This window comes from Falco cherrug, chromosome 4 (genome assembly GCF_023634085.1).
Source record: "Falco cherrug isolate bFalChe1 chromosome 4, bFalChe1.pri, whole genome shotgun sequence".
Lineage (NCBI taxonomy): Eukaryota > Metazoa > Chordata > Aves > Falconiformes > Falconidae > Falco > Falco cherrug.
Genome location: NC_073700.1, coordinates 73,687,874 through 73,712,923, shown reverse-complemented (window position 1 = coordinate 73,712,923; position 25,050 = coordinate 73,687,874). Strand labels below are relative to the sequence as shown.

The 25,050-nt window shown below is 36.9% G+C and overlaps 1 protein-coding gene across 1 annotated transcript in view; it reads right to left on the bottom strand.

The window, feature by feature from the left end:
* Positions 1-25,050, bottom strand: part of ITGA8 (integrin subunit alpha 8) — a 118,542-nt gene that overhangs the window by 51,801 nt on the left and 41,691 nt on the right. Inside the window, exons 14-21 of the mRNA XM_055708533.1 lie at positions 21,383-21,428; positions 19,328-19,435; positions 12,243-12,298; positions 11,573-11,727; positions 10,320-10,457; positions 9,791-9,858; positions 8,668-8,815; positions 2,086-2,178 (exon numbers count right to left, since the gene is read on the bottom strand). Of these exons, the coding sequence (XP_055564508.1) occupies positions 2,086-2,178; positions 8,668-8,815; positions 9,791-9,858; positions 10,320-10,457; positions 11,573-11,727; positions 12,243-12,298; positions 19,328-19,435; positions 21,383-21,428 (812 nt within the window). The remainder of the gene's footprint in view (positions 1-2,085; positions 2,179-8,667; positions 8,816-9,790; positions 9,859-10,319; positions 10,458-11,572; positions 11,728-12,242; positions 12,299-19,327; positions 19,436-21,382; positions 21,429-25,050) is intronic.

The window sequence follows — 25,050 nt, the reverse complement described above, 5'->3', positions numbered from 1 at the left end:
TTGGTAACAGCACATTTATGGCAGCTGTAGAGCTGATTCTGAAGAAAAACATGGTTAGGCTGTGAGAATTCATAAGCAGACAGGTGAGAGCAGTACAGCTTTAGTGGCTACCAAATAGCATTCCTGAAGTCTTTGCACTACTAGAATTTTGGATCAAGGATGATGTAGAAGTAGGGCTTTGGATTCAAAGGGAGGAGTGTGAGGGGCTGTAGCCTAACACCTCCACACTCAGACCTCTCCATTGCTTATTTTTATGACCACATGCAAACCACAAAGACTTGCTCCTAGCTTGGTATACAATGTTAATGTCTCCTGTGCTTAGTCTTCCTTTCCTCTTCTAAATTTGTGGGGGTTTATGCTCTTCTTAACCCAACACTGCATTCCAATCAAGAGTCTTGTCTACTTCTGTCTGTATCTTGAGGATCTGCTTCTGCCATGAGACTAACCAGGAAATCATTGACCAGATATCAAAATTTGCTGGTTTTCCGGTACAGGAAATCATCTGCCTTGACTTGGAATTTATCTAGTGCTTCAGCCTGTCATTGTCTCCCATCATCCCATTATGAAAATTCCATTCATTGGAAATATTTTCAGTTACTCTTACTTTTTAGGAGTTTCATTTACTTGAGTAAAATAAAAACTACAAAATCTTTTAGCTCTCTTCCTTATGTCCTTCCCAGAAAACACTTATAGTACCCCCTTCAGACTTCTAGTTCACAGTAGTTCTACAGAGAAAGATCCTCACCAGGCAGGTTCCTGCTCCCAGTAGGTCCACCACCTAGAATACATTTTCCAGTGTTTCTAGGTCCTTGTAATCCCAGAGTCTCTCTGGGACTGCTTGTGACCATGAAAGAAGATGACTGTATTAGATACCTGGTCCCACATTCACTTTCAAAAGTTCTATTACTGATCTGAAGCTAACCATAAGATCCAAACAAGCTTGCTCTAGTCCCAGTCTCCTATTATATGACCCATTTGTTTTTTATCAAAGGTCAGATAGGAACTGCCTTAAGATAGATAAGAGGCCAGGAAAACACCCCATTACAGAGAGTCTGAAGACCGAAATATTGATTTTCCATAGGACAAACCTTAACTTGGTAGGAATTTTGAAAATACTACCGAGACTTGCTTTCATTTCTTTGCAAAGCTCCAGGTCCAATATGAAATGCAAACAGTGGTAGTTTTCATTTAAAAACTGTTGTTTATTCCTCATATATGTTCATGCTGTTGATTGCTTTATTTTTATTAGGACAGTTTTTATCTAGCTATAAAAGCCTGGATTATTTTAGTTAAATATTCCTAGCATTTATGAATTTATGAGCAGTGCTAGAATTCCTCTGCAAGGGTATCCATGGCCAAACATTCCCCACTTCAACAATTCTGGGATTGTCCTGAACTGTTTTGTCATGAAACAGGGAGAAGTGATGACAACTGTGGAATGGGTAGTACTTTCTTTAATCTCCAAACCTACGTTTAATCCTTATCTTCCATCCATCATCAGTCATTGCTCGGTTCCACTTTTGTCTAGAAACAAGGCTACCAATGTTCCATCTAATGTGTAGTATGATTTATGAGTAGCTGTCTTAGGAAAATGTTTAGAATGACATTAATAACTTGAAGGAAAACTTGCTTCCAATGACACTTTCATGGACATAAATCATGATTTGAACTGAGAAGACAATCCTTATCCACTCAAGATGAGAATCAGGCTAAAGAAGCTGTCATTTACTACATATACCTTAAGCAGAAAGATTACTAAAAGAGATAAATAAACAGATCACATTATGGATTGGGATTCTCAATATACTAGTGCAACTTCGGCAACTTAAATTGAGTCACTCTCATTTTCTTTACAGTAGAAGAAATAAAACACAGGCTCAAGAGTCATTAATCTTAGAAAAACAAACTTTTAGTTTTTCAGAAGCAAAACTCTGCCTCTTGTTATACCAAAAATTTCCTATCCAAGTCAATAATTTGGTTTATGTGCTTATGGGGACACTTTCTGCTAATTGAATAGGTTTCCATTTGCTCCCCTTTACAATTCAACTAGATAAAAATCAGTAAATGCATCTGGTTTTCCCTTACGTTTGCACCAGCCACCATGGGGTTCCCAAGATCACAAACCACCATTCTAGTTTCATTTTCCATCTTGTAATCACAGCTCAGTACACGCAGTGCCTGTAACAAAAGGAAACCAATATGGAGGTCAGAGATCACAGTGAAATGTATCCAGTTGGGAAAGCGATGCCTTGACTGTGACATTTCTTTTCATTGCAGACACCTGCTCAGTGCAGTATCAAAACATTTAATTGGTTATTGGCAGACAATGGGGGAAAACCGATGCCAGGGAAAAACAAACAGGAAAGTTTCCACTACCTTAAAAGCTATGGTGAATGAGATCACTCTTTTTTTTTTTTTTTTAGTTTTAACATACTGCTTTGCTGTTGTGAGCCATTCCTATAGCGATAATGACGCAACACAGGAAAAAAAAGAAAAAAAAAATTAGCAAAACTGGATGAGGGGAATATGCTTCACATTAATTACAATAGTTGTATTATCCATCACTACAAGTCTCTACAGTGAATTTATGGCATCGGCAGAACTTTGTTATGGACCAAATCTAGAACTTTCTTTTTCAACCTATGATAAAGTACTTAGAACATGAAATACTGCTGTAAAAACATAAACTGTTACCTGTGTTCATAATTTAGCAACAAAGAAGATAGATTTTCACATTATCAGAAATTAAGGTTTCCATTGTTTATAGCAATAAATAAAATTTAACTGTTTTTCCAGCAACTATTCATTCAAAGACCAGTTTATACCTAACATTTTTCAGGCAGTTTTTTTTGATAACTTTGAGGATACACTCATATAATTTCCCTCTAAAGCTCTTAATGTAAAATGTATCCTACGTTTTGGTGGAGTTTTTATCCCTTTAGTTTTTATCACTAGTTGTTAACATCTGTAAAAACCCCAGACTCTGTAAAAGGAGGAACAGCTATAGAATAGTACAGGTTAAGAGATACAGAGTAAGACAAAGCAACCAAAATTATTTTTTTCTGTTTTCCTCTCTGGCACACCCAACGAAAGAAAATGTTTCCATATACGTGCAGAAATGAACCAGCTTTGTAAAAGCAGGAGGCAGCTATTTGTTGCTATAAGGCGCTCTCATTGTTTCCTCTCATTTGTGACTTTCATATGTTAAGCAATACATGCAAAGCCATGTTCTTTATATAAAAAGACCTGGGGAATCTCCAGACCACTGACTACCAATTCATCCTGATCCGTAAAAGCCATCATGGACACGCTGACCTTATCATTTCCTTAGATTAAAAGAAAAGATAAGACATGTCCTAAAAAGAGCCCACGTGAAGCATGCCCTCAGTACATACCTCATTGTATACTGACACTTTTACAATTTCCTAGGAGGAAACCAACTTTGTTACACAGCACGTCCAGTGCACTAATAGCCTTTCCAAGCCTCTCTAGGGTTGAGAGTGGGAGAATTTTACACTCTTTCCAGCTGGTTAATTAGAGGTGGTAAGCAACACGTGGGAGAAGAGAGGCTGTTAACACAGTTGAAACTAAGCTTGTCTGGAAAACTCTTCATTTTAGCTTGATGTCTAGGTTTATAGTTTTAATTTTGGTTGGGGGTGTGTGTTAAAATTTAGGTCAAAATATTAGAAGACAAATATTCATCTATATTTGAAATTTGACAGTTTCTTTGTTAATGTTTTATTATAGACCAGCACAGAGTAAATCAGCCCTTACCACAAGTTTTTTGTCCCTCAAAGGCTGAGCAAAGAGGAATTCTGTGTGTAGGCTTTCTGCAATTTGGAGGCTATGCTCGTAGACTGAAAATGATTAATGGCACAGAATTTATATGACCAGCATCACAAAAGCTAATATTTGCAGCATAAGATGTGACAAAGGATCGATCACCTGTTGCAGCATGTCTTTGATACTGAGATATATTGCCTTTGTTTTCTCACTGATCGCCTTCTTAAGGTGGTCAAGTACAAACCAGAAAAATTAAAACCAGGCAGGAAGCAAGCAAGAGCAGAGACTTACACACCTAGTATTGTTAGTATCGAGTTCATATGTAATTCACCCAGACAGAAGGTTTAGCCACAAAACCCTTCTACCTGCCACCCGTAGCAATTTATATTTTTATAGCAACACATGGACTTTTTGGCAGTCTTGAGCAAAAGCAAAACCCCAGCAATTAACACATGTGCTCCCAGGGTCTCTTTTAAATAGAAAATGATTAGATGCTTTAAGTAATCCAGGCAGCCTACAAACTTGAAACTCTTTTCTGGTGGTCTTAGTGATGAATTACTAATTGATGCCAGAATAGTTAACCACAACAGGCTGCAGAGTAAAACACCTCACCTCCTTCCTTGGTCTACACCTTTCAATTTTATTTTTTGAGGAAAAGTGGATGGATTAGGTACCAGGTGCCAGAATTCAGGTTCTCATCTAGCTGATATATGAAGAACTAGTGTTTGACTTCACAACGCTCAAATCATGTCTCATCTGGTCAGCCAGCATGTGCTTATTCAAAGAATTTTCAGGTAAGACAATAAGGTTTCAGGTCTTTTTTCCTGTTTTAGAAGAGTGTCATGCTTTAGTTCAGAAAGCATGACAATAATGGCTCATAGCTTATCCACTGCAATATAAATCTGGTTGTGATCTGCAACAACTCTGCAGTTTCCAGCCTGAGCAGGGACAGTTATGCCAAAATACATGTTTTTGGTATGGAACAAATACCTATTTGGGCATTGTATTTGCCTGATGTACTTCTACTAATTATTCCATGAGAATTTGGGTTCCAGCCACTGCTACTAAGGTAGGATTGAGCAGTTCAACATGGGGAACTCCTTCACTGGACAAAGGATTATCACACAGTATTCAGGCAATGGCTTGGGGTTCAAACACACAATCACGCTACTGTAGTAAGAATGTACCATACAGAAAGTATATACTGGCTCTGGATCTACTGCTGGCCCTGGAAATGCAATATAATGTGGTTATACTTTTTTCACTGCAGCTAATTCCAGTAACTCTACACCTAATGCATATGGACAGTTATTACAAGCTAATGGGTTTCCGGTAACTACTAAAGCTGTGATAATTTACTTATTTACCTGGTCTGTGAACCAGGTTTCCACAATAAAACTAATTAATAACACATATTGAATTAATTGTAAGTCATTGTATGTCATTAATCAGCTTTTGACTGAAGGAAGTATATGTGCAAGAATCAATGAAACTTCATATCCTTGACCTCAGACTTTAAGATCACACATGTTCACTCAGCTCTCCACTTGCATATGATCACATACATCTCTGCAAAATGCTACTCTTTTGATAGGCTTGCACAGTCTATGTGCAATATGCTACAGAATCGGGCCTGAGATAACAAGATAATGACAACTGAGGCAGGTCAAACATTTGTTCCATAAAGCTGAAGGGACGAGGTAGAAGGCAAATGAGTTTTCAGTTAAGTTGTTGACTTTAACATTTTCTGAGTGTAATTCAAATGATATTGGATAACCCAATAAATTGTTTAAAAAAAATAATCAGGTTGGACAGGAAGCACTTAAGGGATAAATTTGTTTATTAGATAGCCCAAATCCACAGTTGCCCCATAATAAAGTAGCCTAATATCCTCTATGAGTATAGTTTCTCTGAAATGATGTCAGCATAATAGAATTATTTGATTCCAAAGATTTTTCACTTCCATCAGAAATGTATAAAGTGATTTATCCAGCTCATTACATTTCATTAATTCTGCTCTCAGTATACCTGTTTTTCTGGCTCTGAGGTGAGTAATCTCCCTCCTTAATACAAAGGATTCTGCAGTCTGGAGAAAAACAGCTACCCAGAGGACTGTAAACACTGATACTTTTAAGATTCAATGAAATCCTTAGATGCAGAGCTTTAAAAGAATAATTGCAACAGACCGTAGCATAAATCCACCCGTCCGCTGAAATTACTCTGTGTTAAATTAAGCACATTTCAGAAGCCATCACAGATGCCCCATTGGCAGGGTGCAGCACAACCATAAAAATAAGAAGGAAAATCCTGACTCCATTGCAACTAACAGAAAATATTAATTTTCACCTATGGGCCATGACTCAAAAGTACTCACAGACCGCGACACTTTTTCCATATACTTTGGTGTTTGCTGCATACCAGTGTGGTAATACCTTCTGTGCTCTTGTCAAGTGGTTTAAATTGCTGTATTTTTTTAAAGTCCTATGGGTTGAATTAATTGAGTTCCTCTTTAATTTATACTAATTTATACTATGATCCCTAAGAATTTGGTCATTCTGGTAACATATGAACCTCTGATCACTCTGGGGAAAAAACCTAAAAAACCTGCTAATTCTTGTTTTGAGTGGTCAAGTTACTTAATTTGTGCATTTAGACAGAATGAATTAAATGACAAAACAGAACAGGAAGGATATAAAAGAATGTCTATGACTTAAAATGTTTTTCTTCCATTCTAAATTTTCTTTTTAAATTACAAAGATCATATATCCTTTGTGATGTTCGCAGCAGTTTTAGGTGACATATGGCCATACAGAAAAGCAACTGAATGCACACAAGAGCTAACCTCCACCAAGAGTTAAATGCCAGAAAATGTTAGCTTTGTCTTTTTGAAGAAAATTACGATATCAATTTTTTTCCCAAAGGTACTTAGAAGTGAAATTTTTAGGTTTTTAATGAACCCACAATATCATGAAGACCATAGTTTAAAAAAAATATGCATTTACAGTTTAAAAACATTAGAAAGAATAAACTTGTTTTCAGTATCATATGTAATCCTCATGAAAACTGTCCTTCAAATGCAGAAGGGAAGACACTAAGAATGATGTAGATAGTAGGACTAATGTTTTGATCCTTCTCAGAAATAACGTAATGACATCTCTTTGAATGGAATAATTATGAAAATTAAGAAATAAATAAATTAAATAAATTCCATGTTGTAGTGAACTAAGTAAATGCAGGCAAAATGAAGGCAATTTTCTATAAATCCAGAAGCACTCAGAACTGGATTTGCCAAAACTGCATTTTATCTTCCATAAAATCTGAAGAAAAGTTAAAAAACTGCATGTTTCCTGGGCTTTTAAAAAATTGTTTTCAAAAGAAAAGAACATTAACACTCTTTCCCAAGCCATTCTAGCTTCTCCTTATTCTTCCAAAGCACCAGAATCTCCCACCTCTATTTTTCTTCCTTTACACACAGTTCTACCCTGCTGGCACTACAAAATTCAGTTTTTCCTATAATAATGAAAAGCCCCAAGTGATTTCTCTCCAGCCCAAATGATAGATACATGGTAATATGTGCTGTGAGTTTTGAAACAAGTGCCTCTGGTGACATACTTGGTCATGGCCAAAAGAACAGCCAAAGACTCCCAAAGAGCAACAAAGGACAAATACAACCATGTGTAGCATAGCAAAGAGAACTTAAGTTCTGTAGATCACAGTCTGAAAAAACAGAGGCTATGCTAAAAGGAGAAATAAAAAGAGGCTAGTGTTTTTACTTATTTGTTTTGCGTACAAAGATATGCTCCTGAGAAGTGAGGTTGCAGACAAGTTCCATATTCTCATCTTCAGTGACATCGTTAATTCTTGTAATTTTTTCCCAACTGGGTTAAAAGCCCATTAATAAAAACACTGACAGAAGGAGAACAAGGAAATACTTTGCAAGTTACTTTCAACTTCCTTAAAAACATTTGCCTTTAGAAAGGAAATTAACTTGCTTTCTCCCACTCTCACCCTTGAGGCCCTTCTGAACATTCCAGGCACTGACAGAAAAAAGCAAGCTCATGTTGCAACAGCTTGGGAGATTTATGTGCAGATGAGGCAATGCAGACTTGCTGTCCAACAGAGAATACATGAACACTCTGCTTGTTTGCAGGATAGTGTTTCGTCTTTGCTCTTAAAAAACAAACAGACCCAAAAAGGAAACACTGTGTGTTCAATACAGCTCAGCAGGACCTCAATCAGCGTTAGTCCTCTGTGAAGGCTGGAACATTTTACATTGTAACTGCTTTTTTGGCCTATCCACAAGATAAAATAATGGGCTACAAAGAAACCCAATTTTGTCAAGTTTATATCCCAGTTCATGTTCAACTATTGAGAGTATCACAGACTGGGATACCCTTAATAAGGGTAAAACACTGGTGTGCTGGGAGCATGAGACAGCCAGTGTCCAAGTGTCCGGGGTTCAGCAGGGCTCATTAACTCTGACAGAGCTGGTACCACAGGATCCAAGGCTGGAAGCACTCAGGGGGTTATGCACTATCACTCTCTGCTGCTGGTAGGGTTTACAGATTTTTCAAAATCTGAATGATGTGAATACCTCTAGCCCTAAGAGAAACGTGACAGTATTTGTGTGGTATTATAACTAAGTTAATAGCAAGGAGCTTGACCTCAGCTGGCTCTGAACAGAATTGTCCTGTCCTTCCCATCCTTTGGTGACATGGTTACTCTTTAGCCTGGACTGTGTGAGCAAAGACAGCTGAGAGTCAATGGGATCTCCCTTTCTAAAAGGCACTTCTCTACTTGTTGCTTTCAGCTAGTATAGTCTTTGTAGGTTAACCCTGCTCTCAGTTCTGCTTTATTATTGCTAACATTTTGATTTGCATTTACCTTGTTGTTGCGTTCAACCCCAGTGTAATCTGCTTCAGGTGGAATCTTTATATGTAGCTCAGCTTCATAGGCTCCTTCCCCATCATTCCTTGGATTTATTATGAGCATGATACAGTTTTCTCCTCCAATTATTAGCTGATCTTTATCTCTATATAGAACATACTAACTAGTCAGGAGTTAAGACATGCAGAATCATGATTTACATAAGAATAAAGTAGAACATTTTACTTTCATAGCATTTTTTCTGGAAATTATTCTGGGAACACAGAATAAAACATCTTCCATAAAAAATGACCCCATGGAAAATTATGCCAGCACCTGTGTAGGAAAGAGGTCAAGAGCAAACACCATGGACAGGCAAAGTGGACTACCACAGAACCTGAAAGTTACTAGTATAAAATTTCAGACCCTGACTACTTTCTAACCAGAAAGAAGTATTTAGAAGAGGAATTACTTGCCACAGGGGTCCCATCAGCATTGTTTTCTGGAGGGCACAAAGGTGGTGGGATTCCAGTTTTCCGCTCATGCCCATTGTAAAATGAACAATGACAGATCTCCTGAGACCTGCAACGGCACTGTGCCCTTTCCTTTCACAATTACGTACTGATTTTGATGGCACAGAGTCAGATAACTGTCAGAGGTTCCCCACTTGTACTGCATGGCATACTTCTCCCTCCACTGAAGGAATTGTTGCCATGTTTTGAAATTCTTTTATTCTGAAATTTCTTTACTTCACTGCATAATGAGTTCGGGAGAATTCTGTCTCAGGTTCAAAATCACTGGTATTCTGAAGTAAAGAAATTTAAATTCTCCTTTGAACAACAATTTTTATTATCTCTTGGCATTCACAGAACTAGAATCAATCCTAACAAACACTTGCAAACTATACTTTCTGATAACCATTAAACACCATGAATGTGTCTGACAAAGATACATTTTCAAGTGTATATTTCTCCATTTCTCTGTTTTCTAGATGGATGTGCAAATTAAAATTTGGAAGTAAGGTAAGAATGAGTACCTATAGCAAACAACATAACTGTTTTCTACATATTTCATTTGGTTAAATCAGTTAGAGGTATCTGAATTTTGTTACATACAGCATCATTTATCTTATTTAACTTACGGCATTGCAGAAAGCTGCAAGTCAGGAATGCACAAATTGTCCTCCCCACAGTCAACCAGAATGTAAGCCTGTGTTGTCGCAAAACAAATAAAAAAAGAATACTACAGTTACGACACACTTCAAAGTCCAAATAACTGCATTAAGTATCACTAACAAAATGTCTTAAATATCACTAGCATTGCCCTATTGAATTAATCTTTCTCCTCTCTATAAGTTCCTTTCCACATGAGTAGTTGGAGACTGTCAACCATGTCCTTAGCAGAACAATATCATCTTTCAGGCTCTTTCCCACACTAACTTGGCTTTCATATTCTAGAATGCAATCAGAACTATGAATACAACAAAGTTTTGGAAATGCTTTAAAGGCCTGCCTGGTTCTATATTTATATTCAGTTTACATTTTGAATTAATTAAATCCTTGTTATGTAATTTCTGGCCATGATATTCTGTTTTAAGGAAGACGACACACATAGTATTTGTAAATGCTTTCATGTTTACATACAGAAAATGTGGCATGCAAAATTCATACCTGTTCTGTTACTGAGCTTTTCTGGTAATAGTTTAGTATTGGCTTCACAGTCAGGCTGTCTTCAAAACCGGATTCATCCAAACTATAATTCAAGTTTATATTGATGGGAGATAATTTATCTCTAAATTCTGTTTCATCCTGTGAGTGACAATCACACAAAAAACCCCAATGGTTTAATATAACTATTTCAGATTAGTATGGTATGGCAACAGGTTCAGGCTTTAGTCTTTATTGAAGGTAAAGATTTGGTTCTCTGGCAGCTGCTGACAAATTCTGGCTGTATGTAATGCCATTAGGAAAGCAAAGTGACTCACCAATAACTAGAATGCCCAGAACACATTGCCTCCCCAGCCCCACATCTGGAAGAAGCTGGCTGAGCTGAGTAGACTCAGAATTATTTCAAAGCATTAGCCTAAAATGAAGCTGTTCGAGAGAGATGCAGAGCCAATTCCTATCAGCGACTGCCCACCTTCCTTTTGGAATGGAGGTAGGGCATGTGTGGATTTGTGGAGGTAATGTTGGTTTGTTTCATAACCAAGAATTTACATAGATTAGCAATGGTAAAACTCCACCACCTTTATTGCCCAGATATTTCGTTACACACTGCTTGAGACTTCTCCATTTCACTTCCCACTGCATTTCTAGCACCAAACTTGGAATCTGCTTCAATTGCATGAGGTAATTCCAGCTTTTTTAATGACCCTTTCTCCCTCACAACTTCAGTTCTACAGTTTTAATTTTTCTAAAAGCATTTTAAAATATCTTAAAAATATTGTTTTAAATATATGAATTTTAGGCCAATATTGCTGGTGACACTCCTTTAAAATAGCTGTTGAAACTAAAATGGCATGACATTTAACATATTTAGTTGATCATCCCACTGTGGATACTACAGGGAGAGCAATCTTGCATTTTTGTATCAGGAGATGCAGTATCTAATCAGAATTTCCAGAAGAGCACAAAATCAATGTATTTGTACAGAGAAACTGTACACTCTTCAAAGGAAGTCTTTCTTTTATACTTACACTGACAAAAGATGAGCCAAAGATTCACATAGGATATTTTGCCCAGATAGAAGAATGTTCTGGACACTCAGACGATGCCTTTCTTATCTCACATTTCTGTAATATTGGGGTCTAAGAACAATGGAAATCTTTCTTCCTTTTCCAGTGACTCCTTTTTTTATTATTATCTTTAAATCCCTGACACTACTCAAATGATGATGGCAGGCCAAAACATTTTAAACAACTTACTCTGAGATAAACAAGAAAGTCCTGGCAATGGAGCTGTTTCTGTCTTTCTATCACAATGGAGAAGTAAAGATGTGACTGATGGTAATCAAAGAAGAGGGTCCTCTTAACAGCTCCTTTCTGTTTCAGTGAATCTAACTGCAATTCACCTGTCAGCACTAAAAGATAAAAGTAGATCAAATATTTATTTAACATAGAAAGAAAAAGTAGTAAACAATTCATTACATATTATAGTTAATTACTCTAACAAAGTCTTCCAAGCAAAACTAATTCTTGCTTTAAGTGTCTGTCTGTTTAGCAGCACACTATTTTTTGATCCAAAGTATGGAATACATGTAATTTAAACTTTCTAATTTTATTCACAGATCATACGTGTACAGGACTTCCATCTCCTAATTTTTTTTAATACTTTTTTTCTTTTTCAAAACAGTACATTCTCCACCAGGGTATTCTTGGTTTTATTTGGAAAATGGCTTAAACTGAATAAAAATTCCTTCAAGTGAATACTACAAGCTTTGTGTTTTATCTATATCTATATCTGTATCTATCTATTTAAATGCATTTTCTTGCCTTAGGAGGTTCTCACTCCTATTGCCTTTCAAGATGTAAGAAAAAAATACACCTGAAATTGAGTAGGCCAGAGTAATTTATAGCAATATAAAATATTTCTTACCTATCTCATCTGAAATACCTTGACCTTCGAAGTCTGCGCAGACTCTTACAGTAAAGCTACATATAAAAAAGTAGAATTATTAGCAGAAAGAGAGCTGACCCGGGAATCAGCAGTTCCCAAGTCATACCTTTCCTTTTCTTAAAAATGATTTTAAAAATGAGATTTCTACCTATGATATTCCCTAAGTTAGCAAGTCTGCTAGGCTCCACTAATAATCAAAGAAGACAAGGTCTGATCATCTTCCTGGGAGAGCTATGGAGAAGTGTCTCTGTTCCCGCTAATTCTTGAGGCAGCCTACACCCTCCTAATGCTACTGGCAAAGCTGGCTTCCCTATGTTAAGCTTTGGCAAACCACCTTTGTATGAGGCTGTCTGCAGAAGCCCTTTCTGGTTCATCATGCTCAAATAAGTAAAATCCTTGAGCATGCAGTCAACACTCAAGCTGTTTTCCAGCAAATCAAAACACACAGAATGCCAATGTGTTTCACTGGCATTACTGTAAGACTTTCACAATTCCAAGAGGCTACAATTCATTCCAAACATACCAACTGAATTGTTCAATCTTTGTGGCACAAGACTAACCAGAATGTATTGTATCTAATTTGCTAACTTTTGCAGAAGTTGGCAGGTACATGACCTAAATCAAAGCATAGAGAAATTCACGTTATTCATTTTATTTAGTACACTAATGCAACACATTCTACACAATGCAACATACTCTAAGATAATCGTTTTTCATTTGCCTATTCAGAGTGTATAGCAAGCTTTTTTGAGCCTAGCAATATTCACATCACAATTATAACTGTATTATACAAATACCACCTCAGCCATAATTAGTTATTCTTCATAATAAACATTTATTTCCATTTCTTTGTAAGACAGGCAACAGATTTGCAGTTATGCTCAACAAGTGACAGGAGAAGCCTTTCATAGTTTTATTGGCTGATAATTTCTAACAAGACTTACTATAAAAATTAAATTTAAAACCTGAAAATTATAAATGCTTATAGAAAAGTTTCACTTTCTAAGGAATCTGTGCAAGTTATATAAATATTTAACTGAATCACATTTTAAAAAGGCTTTCACAAATTACTCTGTGGATGGCCAAGGAAAGTTATAATGATGCTTGTTGATGCTAATGCAGGGCGTGCTTCCCTGATGAGTGCAAAAACAAGAAATCTGTCACTGGAAAGATGCTCTTGATTTTTTATTTTTGCTGTCGCACCACACAAGGACTTAGTTCTCCACACCATTACTCCTAAAGAAGTCCTGTATAACTAACAAAATTGCTCAGGTGAAAGATAATTTGCAAGTGTCCCTAATTAAAAGTCATTCTTAAAGAGTATTTTCATGGCTTCAGAAAATATTTTGTTTTGTATAAGGACAACTCAGCTAAACATGGACTGCACTGGAAGATGTGAAATCAGCTTGAGTTAAATAAAAACATTTGCCTTACCCATTGCTCTTAATCTTCTCACTACTGTTATACTACATAATAATTTCTCCATGCAGTGGATTCAAAACCAGTAACATAACCTTTAAAATAACCTGTAATCACATTCTAATTGCATGTTTGTTTCCTCTGAGAAATTTAACTGTGCCGCATCTGGGATTCATGTCACTCCCATGACCTTAAATACTTTCCTCTTGGGCAAAAAAATTGCCTTATGCCATTAAACTCTACTTAAATGCAGCCTTCGAATGACGTTATGGTCCATGTAGAAATTGCAAATTCAGTCATACTCCTAATTCTTTACAATTATGAGCTAACACATGAAGAACCAATTATTTCCTAATATACAAGGACAAGAACAACAAAAATGAGAAAAGCTTGTGTAATCGCATACATGCAATTTAGACATCAGGCTTCACAAGTCAGTCTCACATGTCATAGCATAAGAGTGTATTTTCTCAAACGTAAACTCACGAACTGCCATCACGTATTAAATTTGGTGATCTCGCTTTGGAGGTCTCACAGTTTTTGCACTGTCATGTCTAAAAAAAGCTTGAATTAAAAATCCAGCCTGAAATGCTTTACTTGTTAAAGAGCACAATTTCAGTGTATGTTTAAGAGCCTAGATTTAATCCTTCCGCTCCAGGCAGAGCACGTCAAAACAGGAATGGCAGTGCAAAAAAGCAAAAAATTGAGGTTTATTAGTCTTCTAGCCTCTGGCCATGCAAGAGGCAAGACTATGGGTTTAGAAGAATTCTGCCACACACTTGTGATTCTATGGATATTTAATTCAGAAACAGTTCTAAAGACATCACAGATTTTGATCACAGATCCAGGCAAATTTAGATATGTTCATCACTTTGACAAAAAGATGCTGTGAAGATGTTGAGGGATGCTTTAGTCGTGAGAAAAAGAAAAGCAGAGGGAAAGACAGACCACAAAAGAGGACAGGAGTCTAAAGGATTTATGAGATTTAAGATCTGGCTCCTAGGTGCAGTAAGAAATATAGCTGAGCTTTTGAGCTTGCTTGTAGGAGCAATCAACCAACCAACTGACAATGAAAGGAAGAAAACTTCAGCAGGTAAGAAACAACTAGGAAACAGTCCTTCATCCTAAAGCACATGAACTTTTATGTGCTGTCAATCTTGCCTCTCTGAAGAGATCCCCACACAGCATTTATTCTGCAGTGTCTGTCTTCTCTATAAGCTTATGGTTTGAATAGTATTTCATTGTAACTACAGAATAGATAGCCTTAAAACTGAACATGCTAGCTTTTCCTGGTTATCTTGGGACAACAAAGCAGTCTGAAATAATTTTATGTTCTTTGGGTAGACTAATACTACTAGACGTTTTAATATTATTAGAACAAGAAGCTTAAAAAAATTCCTATTTCTTCAAAACTACTTATGGTATAGATGAGGGCAGTCTTTTTAGAAGTAAAACCAAATTACTTAATATTACTCAAAATTCCAGACTGCAGTCTGTACCAGAAAGAATTTATTTTGGTCTAGCTATTCTAGTAGGTGAAAAAAATAGGAAATTTGATTCAGGAAGTGAAGAGCAAGGAATTACCAGATCTAACCAGATGTCATTTGTTATTGTTAACAACTTCCCTAGCACACAGGATTGCACATGGAGAGCAAGAATGGACAATGCCTTAGCAGAAAGGCACTTTAAGCTCTGATGCTATGACTTCCATTCTGTGTGAGGCAGACACCAACCTGCAAGGTCCCAAACCTCTACAGAAGAATAGCAGAAGCCCTTATCGTCTACTGATGAATGACCTTTAAAGAAATTGTTTCTAATTCTTGGCCTGCTTTTAGATTTTCTTATGCCAAAGTCTAACCAGTGACCCACAATGACCAACACGGCGCTTTAAAGCTGAAGGCTTTCCATGGCTAGGCTACATCACGCGGCCAGGCTGTGGTAACAGAAAGGCTGCTAGATAACTCAAATGACTGCCCTTTGAACTTCTCTAGAGCTACTAAAACGATCAAATTACCCAGCTGCATTCCTGGCACAGCAGAGGTCTGCAACAGTGATGGCTTCCTGAGTAGCAACTGTTACCACCTGACTACTTTCCTCCTGTCAGCCCCTGAGGTGTGAGGTACGCATCTTCTGACTCTTGGCCATAAGACTTTGCTATCTGATTTGCATTAACGCTGGCCACCAGTCTATAGTAACTCTTACACAAATTCATCTCAACAAAGTACAAAGGCCCTTAGGTCCATATCCATGGGGCACTGATCACATCCAGTTTTGAATTAAGTCACTGGGAAAAGAAATTACTAGCATCAAAAAAGAGCAAAATTTAAAAAACAGCCCATAATTTATGCAGTTATAATAATAACAAATGATAATATTTTAAAATGCGCAGTTATAATAATATAATAAGTTAAGAGGGGTTGAAATATTATTATTTTTTATATTTTTGGTAGGAATTTTATATTCAGCTTTTTTTGAAGTGTCTGTAGAAAGATCTCATTTAATGAATCTAGCTGATTTAAGATTATAAATATTTTATTACTGGTTTAACAATAACAACACATTTGGAGATAAAAGAATGACAAATTTTTTCAAATTATTTTTTGATTTTTGATCAAGTTTTTGAACCTGAATATCAGAAATTTTAAACAGTTTGCCTCTCGTTTAGTGGGCTTACAAAAGGTGGGTAGCTGGGTTCCCTGAAGACGCCTACAAGGCACATCTCAGATTAGACATCCAAACCTGAAAAGCACTAACAAATAAAAAATATATTCTGCAAATTGACTTTTTATCATGATTGGATACTTTTGCACTACTTCTGGTAACCCATGTAACTTCTCTGACCTCTTGCTACTCTGCCAAATGGAAATAACAGTATTTGTGCACTACCTTAAATTAGAGATAGGAGGAGGTGTTGGGGTTTTTTTGTAGATACCATTTAAGCACAAAGTAGCAACAAAGTTGCTAGTGGATAATCAGCTCTCAACATAATAAAAATACCAATGCAGGGATAAAATAGACCTCTTGATGGATGGACTCCAGTCTTGGACATCATAAATCATATGATGAGGAAACAGCTTTTGAAAAATGTGAATGTTTGGTTTATTTACCCCTTTTTACAGAAATTAACCTGCATCTTTCACACTTTCAAGGAAAAAAAAAGGGGGTTACCTTTTGTTCAATAGCTTCAAAGTTGCAGAATTGTTACAAATTTGTTAGTTTTGGGAACTCATAAATAGCTATGTTTTAAACATAGAAGAGAAAGAATCATGTTTGTAGAAGTTCAGGACAATTCTCTTAGGACTGTGTGCAAAATTACTTTCTGTGTGCATGTTTCCTCTTGTGCTTCAGCTTTCCAATTTATACCAGAGCAAAAATAATATTTTCCTAATACTTGAAAATCTACAATAATCCACATTATTCATGCACACACGCAAACCTTCTGACACTTTTCTGGTAGGAGGTTTCCTTACATTCTAATTTTGCAGTGTCAGTCGGTAGACGTTTTATACAAGTTGCACAGCTGGCTAAGAGATACAGAAGTCTATCCCATGGGACTGCGGAATTCTTTACCTTTTGGAGTTTCCCTACTAATTGTTTTCATATGCACAATACAAGCTTACATCAACTAAAGAGAAAAATTATGGCATGGAAAACAGCAGGTGCTCTTCAGTCATTTTATAATATGAGCTAAATCTTTAGGGAAGAGTATTTGAAAATAAAGCAGACAAATTAAATTATAGTCCTATTAAAACTCTTGTAGATATAAACCAAACGTAACATAAAAATGAAAAGTAATGAAAAAACTACATGTTAAAGGAGCATACTTTGGGGGTTTTCCCCTTTTTTAAACAATATCTCACAGCAGGAATAATTTTTTAACAGAGAAGTTTTTATTTATTTCTCTTGTGAAAAAACCTTTTTCTTTTTCTTTTTACCAACAGTACCCTGTTGGCAAATGTTATGGTTTTAAAATCTTTACCATAACAGCATAAAGTATTCTTCAAAAGTCTTAAACAGTTCTGAAGAAACATAATTTGGATCAATGAACATGCTTGAGCCCAATGTCGGCATTTTAAACTCTCCATTACATCAACTATTAAAAGGTGCTTGAAATAAAAAGTCAGGGTGGATCTTGATCTGGATCCTATTCCAGAAAATCCAAAGCTTTTTAAAATTCTGGGACTGCATAGTATAGTTCTACTGAGTGCCTTCTGCATTGCTCTGTAGATGGGTGATTTTCGACACTGGATGTAGAAATGAGGAACATTATGACAAATACGACAAGTTCCATAAGGTATAAAAGAATAGAGCAAAAGCGAAAATCTCTTGACAGCCCCATCCCATATGCAGTGAAAGCCCACATATTTAGTGGTTTAAATGTATCAGACTTGAGTTCCTTTATGACTCTTAAATGAACTGCTTCTGATCATGATTATTTTTTATGGTTCATATTTACCAGTTTGTTCTAAAAACTGTTTTGCTGACTCTAAAACTTGAGATAATTTTTAGATTTATGTTTTAGTGTGGGGAATCCCTCTGATCACCTCTGGTTTAAAAGCAGTGCAAAATTTGTGCAGTCACCTTATCTTCTGGAATCCTCCTTTCCACCTTGGTATTCTTTCCATCCAGCACACACACTGGCAGGCTTTCTGCTTCTAATGTGTTTAAATAAATGATATGACTAGCTTTTAGGTCTTAGAAATTTGTTCCTCACAGTCTCTCTGGCAGGACTTACTGGTATTTTATATTTGAGTTGCAGGCATTTATGCTCTGTTTTGTTTTTAGTTTCCTCATTTGTTATGATTTCCACTTTTAAACAGTATCTTATGTATTTGTAATAGCCTCTTTTATCAACTGTTCCTGGGGGCCTTTCTAAGTGACTTTTTTTTTCTAGTGCAGTAAACGTGCCTTTTTGGTAGTATTATGTGCTATTAGAGACCCTCCAACTGTCCTGCAAGCATTTTATATTTGCATCTGATCTGAAATGGTTTTAATTAGCTTCAAGTTTTTGAATGTACCTTTTATTTTCGAAGTTAAATGCTACTGTGGTGGAGGGTTTATCTTTTAAAGATATATGCAACATTGTCCTGTACAATGCACTAAAAAAAGCTTTCCTCTGACCAATGACAGCCAGAAACAACATCCTGTGAACTGCTCTCAGAATGGCTAGCCAGGTATCTTCTCTCTTTCACAAAGGACCAAGATCTCTCTCTAACAGAAAATGGTGGGCCCACCAGCTCTTTACAGCACTTTCACTGTTACATTTTCTCAACAAAGACGTGTGTTTAGATGGATGAATATTTCTGTATTTTGTCTGTCTTAGCTGTTTCATGTTTCATTCACTCAAACATTGCCTATGAATTTGCAGCTTGATCCTAGGAGAGACTGAGCATCCTCCTATGCAGAAAGAGACTCAGCATAACAAAGGACTTTAAGCTATTCCATTTTGAGAATCTGTGAAGTTCTAGAAGATATCAGAAAGAGCTCTGTTCTATATGGTTTGTTGTTGTTGTTGTGCTCATAGCATGTTTTAACATTGTTTTTGAACTTTGAACATGTTCAACAAAAAACAGCAAGTAAAGTTAGGAATAGGAAGTTATTTGGGAAAGAAGATAAGGATTGTTTTTGTATAATCATAAACTTACCAGGCCACCAAAAGCTGAGAGCCAGGGAGCTGACAAGTTTTGTTGTCTGGATTCACAATCATGGGGTTCAGAATGAGCTGGGCATTCACTGTCACAACAGGTCTGGCTCTGAGGGGCAGAAATAAGGTTCACAGCATTCAGAAGGAGCACATTAGCACCCAAGTTGCAGCAGAGAAAACACTTAACTGAGATGGCCACAAAGAACCCATCAATGTAGAGTTACTTGGGAGAAAACACTTTTATAAAGTTGCTCCTACCATAAAAGAGCTTTTCTGATTATGTCAGAAACTGTGGTACCCCCTACTATGACATTTTGAAAGTTCTTCACAAAAAATCACAGGTTAACAGCATGACTATATCATGTATCCTATAGTCAGCCATCTGTTCTGGGACTAAGGCACATCAGACACATCTCATCACACTGGGTTTTCACAAAGGTACAGTCTGCCTTTTGGGACTTACATCAGTCCTTTGGCTATTATTTTGTACTGTTAGATTTGTTTTATACTGTCTCCATTAACAGTGACATATTCAGACTTGCTATCTCTGTTAAGATTCTTAAAAGAATAAACATAATTTGGTTAAAATAGCAGTTGATCTAGAATATCTTGAGCCAATAATAAAGTACACTCTGTCTGACATGTCTTGAGACAATTGACTTTGGAAACCAGAAGTAATCATCACAAAATTCTGCTGAATATGTGAATATATAGCTGTGGTGATGGGAACCATCCCTTTGAATAACAATCTGTTATTAAGTAATGAGATAATCTATAACTGAGAGCAATTTAGAAGACAGATGAAAACAAGAAAGGGTCTAAATTCTGATTTTTTAGAGACAGCAGTACTATTTTTCAGTAAGTTACATATTTCTGTCAAAACCAGCTTATTACCAAATTACTTTCCTCATATTTCAATCCATAGCTGAGCTTTTATGATTACTTCCCTATATTGCTTTGACAAGAAATTAAAAAAATAAAATTACTTTGGTTTTGTGCAACAGGGAAAACCTTTTTTTTTTTAGCAAATCTCATTTAATAAAATTCCATTTCTCCCATATGGCAAGTTGCATACTCGATACACTCTGGCCAGGAAATGGCCTCCTGCTATTCACTTTCTTAAATTAAATAGGGCACATTTTTTAATTGCTATCCAAAATACACACTGGATCTAATTCTCCAATATTTCACATCCTATGCCGTCATTTATGCCACTGCAAACTGATGTACTGCAAAGTATTTGCATGATTCTATCATAGGGCAGTAGGAAAATCAGGTCTACTCACTGAACCTACAGTGTTAGCTAAAATGAGCTAACATTCCTGTTTTACAAAATTCTTGGGCTTTGACAAACATTCAGTTGGGAAGAAGAACATGCCTTCTCAGTCAGGTAGTGCTGGGAATACATACAACAAGAAGACAGAGAAGAATCCAGAAATATGATAACATTGTTGCAGCAACAGATGGTGAATATTTAAATGCAAGAACTGTGGGCACGGCTGGACTAAGAAAGCATCAGCAGATTTTTCTTTATGTATGTGGTAGTTTTAAATTATACCTCTAATCAAAAAGTGCATTTAGTGAAAATCCGTAGTAAGCAACAACTCCGTGATTTGTAAAACAGGATCTCATACATTTTTTTCTAAACTGAGGCTAAAGCAGCAGTCTTTATTTTCATTGCATAGTTCATGTCTTAACATACACAACCTCCACAAGAATCAGACTTGCTTGAAATTTTTTTACTAGCACCATTCCCCCAGGAAAGAAATTAATTATCAATTTTATGCTTTTTAATTTTCTTATACAAAATAAACTAAGGAGTCAAATATTCCAGAAGTTTTTTGAGGTAAGACTAAGCATGGAAATTTTCTTTGAAAATGATGAGTTTTGAGCATGGGAAAAATGCATTTGTTTCTCACAAGATGCTTGATCTATCATCTGTAATGAACATCTTTTACACACTGCGCCAGGGCAACACAGGAATGTGAAATTTGTTTATTTGCATATCTCCCACTAAAGCTGGAAAATAAAAACATCCATTGTATTTGCCACGTACCTGTAAACAACTGCTTTTCCAGCTCCAAATGCACCTACAATTAAATCTGCAAAAACAAAACAGCTTCAGAAGAAGTATACAGAAGCCTCTCATACGTTTTTTTCCAGCCTAAATTAGATTACTTATATTAAAAATGCAGTAACATAAAACAGATGTGATAACTCCTTTCTAAATATTTTTTTCAAACATCTACCTGAAAGAAAATATTTCACACTGTCAGAGATGGCCTCGTAAATGTCTTGGTTGTATCCAGTAAGTGCCAAACTATTCTACACAAGGTCACCCATGCCACAATCTCGCTTCTCTGCCACTTGTATTAAAGGGGAAAAAGGATGCCATTAGCCCCTATATATTTTATTCAAAAACTTTAATTGTCCATTACACAAAGCAATTCAAACCACTTTTTTGTCACTCTCATACATGTCATGTAGAGAATTTATGGTCTTCCTTCATGACAATTGTTCCCCTCCTGCTTTGTGTTTTAAATAATTGTTCTTTAACTTAAGCATTACACATCTGCATACATAAATACAATGCACAGGTCAGAGGATGGCTGATTTTCGTAGTTCCTAATGTTTTCAGCATTGTAGCAGCATGTGCTAACGCTTACAATAGTTACCTGTCTAAAGCCATCTTTTACCCCATCAGTCACCATTTTGAACAGACGGAGTCATTGCTGACGAGCGTTACACTGTGCCTTGGGCACATCTGTTACTGAACACCTGCCTGGGCTGGGAATCCGCAAGCCCAGATATTTCCTTTTTTTGCCTGAATTCCTCACACAGGGCTCTCTGGAAACATCCAGACTGGCTTGCTGGACTACCCAGGCCTGCTGCAGAATGGCTCGAGCCAAGCAGTGAGGAAAAACAATCCACTTCCCTGCTGCCTTTATCTGGAACACAGTTCAAGAAAAGAAGCGAGCTTTTTTCATTTTCAACCCCCCTAATATCCGTCTGGGCACCCCTTTCACTCCACTGTTGTTATCATAAGATTTATGCCCAATTCAGTAGACAAGAGTCTTACAACAGACCTTGCAGTGGTACAGACTGGCAACCTAAATTGATTTAGATGAGTTAATTAAACCAGTACTCAGTGTTGTAAACAATCCCTTACTTGCTGCTTCCATAGTTTGAGCACTGGCTTGCTTTAAGAAGCCCTGAAGTCATTAAGTGGGGTGCAAATACAAAGCTTTGATGCTAATGAGCTGGGTGGGCTTGGGCCAGGTCTGGCAGCGTGCTTTCCAGTGCTCGCTCTGCCTTTCAGATGGCAACAATTTCACAAGTTTAAACAAGTACTCCACATAGGCAACGGCTTGCCCTACAATGAATTCCAGTGAATAATGTCCTAATACGAGCAGGCATGGACAGTTTATGGGTCTAATCCTCTTGTTGTACAACATTTACATTCTTTTACTTCCATTGGCCTTAGAGAGATATGCTTCAGGGTCAGGAACACTTTAAATAGCAGAAGAAAATTAGTGTTGTTTCTATCTCCTTTTTGGGACATTTATGAGTCCTTTTCATTAGCAACTTTTATAGACAATTTGCACACAGTACCAAAACCTAAAGATGTTTCTCTCATAAATAAAAACTGACTGAAACGCAGCCATCACCATAAAGGCTACACAACACACATGGCAGAACTTCTCCTGGCAGCTCTCTGATAGCAACACCCATGGTAACCCCCCAAAAAGATGAAATATGCTGTTGATCTGGGGGGGTGTGGGGGGGTGTTGTGTGGTCTTTTTGTATTGTTTTTTGATTTTTTTTGTTAAGGAAAAAGACACATGTTATGGACAGAAAGTGAGAGACAAGAAGGAAGGGCTTTCCATTCTGTTGTTCCCAGCTGGACGCTCTTTATGAATTCTGCAACAGACTTAACTTAGGATATGTACTGTTTCACACTAGACTTGATTACTCAAAAGGCTTCATTACAGGCCTATGTTATGGTAGAGACAAAACAGGTAGGTATCCAAGACTTATCCAGATCTTAGTCTTGTGATGATTTAATAATCTGATCTTTCATTAAAAAAATAAAGCACTCCAACCCTTCATGGCCACAAGGCTTGAATGCACAACTTCAGTAACTTAACAAAACTGTCAGATACAGTTTGCCTCATTAGTATGAGCAAACTCTTAATTTCGGTATCTACAGCTGTGTGGACTTAGGTCCCCACTATCTCACCATGCCCACTTTAATATTAAAGGAGATTTTGTACATCTGCTTAATAGTTAAATCCTGGTTTCTCTGGGACAGAGCCAAACTTATTTGAAGACAGAGGAGCAGTAATGAGCCCCAGCCACTGAAAAAATAGTTTTCCATGGGCAGTCTTCTGCATTGCCACCTCAGTCAGGTTTGGAGACAAAGCAAAAAAGATGAGGACATTCAATCATGGCACCATCACAAAGGCCCTATTTAAGCATATTCCAAGGGCAGCCAGGACTGTGCTCATGTGCTCTCGCTTGGAAGCTCTGACCTTCCCCCTGACATTTCCTTTATTCTCTGGTCCAAGTCATGCTTATTCTTGACCCAAAGAGCTTGAATGAGTGAAAGTACTCAGTAGGAAAAGTGGACTTCAGAATTAATATGCAAACAATAAAACATACTTATACCTGGTAGTGTCATCTATGATCTAACATAAGGGCTAAGTCATTATACACTCAAGTAGAGTATTCACTGGAAGATCCATTAGGGATTTTTCTTTGTTCTACTTGGTCTGTTACAGAGCAGTAGTTTTATTCTTCTTTCTTCCATTGCCTTGTGGGGTGTAACTCCCATACTCATCATTGGAAAAAAACCATTTTTGACATTGATATGAATCCATGAGATTTGAATACACACCAAATCAGAGTACTTCTATAAGCAGTTTTGAATTTGTTGTGTATTCTGCAGAAGAAAAGTTATGAATCATTTCTATGAAAAAATGCATGAGATTCCTAAATTATCTGAAGTTTGGCAACTCTCCTCTCCTAAAAATAGAAAGAAGTTGTCTTTGTTCATTGCTTGTTAATGCTACGCACGCAATGTCACTATTGCAAAGGTCACCAGCTGAAAAATAAGGGTTTAACACATAATTTGGAATTACATAGCAAAAAAACCCCAGCTTAACTATTTATAAACCTTCCAATTAGAGCCTCAAGAAAAGTGTACAGTGTACAAACCCCTTTGTTCCTCTGCATTTGTGAGGTGGTTTTTTTTTTCCAAGCCCAGATTAAAATGTGTATAAAGAGAGAAAGGAAGAGAGAATCGCAAAGTCTCCTTCATTCCTTTTCTCATATTCCGTGTTTTCAAGAGGATGAGGGACCTCATAGATTTAAGTACATGACCTCTTTGCCTGTGTTGTCACATTGAGAAGATCCTTTATCAGTTGCTGCCCTTCAGAGAAGCAGACACCTGTAAGGAGAGGCTGGTGGCAGCAGTCATGTGCTTCTGCCTCATTGCTGTTGTGGAACAAATGAGCTGTGGGATGACAACCACACTGCAAAAACTAAGAGAACAAGCACAGAGTGACTCCAAAGGAATTTTCAACTTTTCAACAGAGCTTGAGGGTTGTATGCAGTAACATCCCAACTGGTGGAGTTCACAGAGCTTAATTCTGAAACAAGTGTCTTTGGCATGTATTTAACTGAAGTCAAGGGGCACTCTGCAAAGTTAAACAATCCTAATGC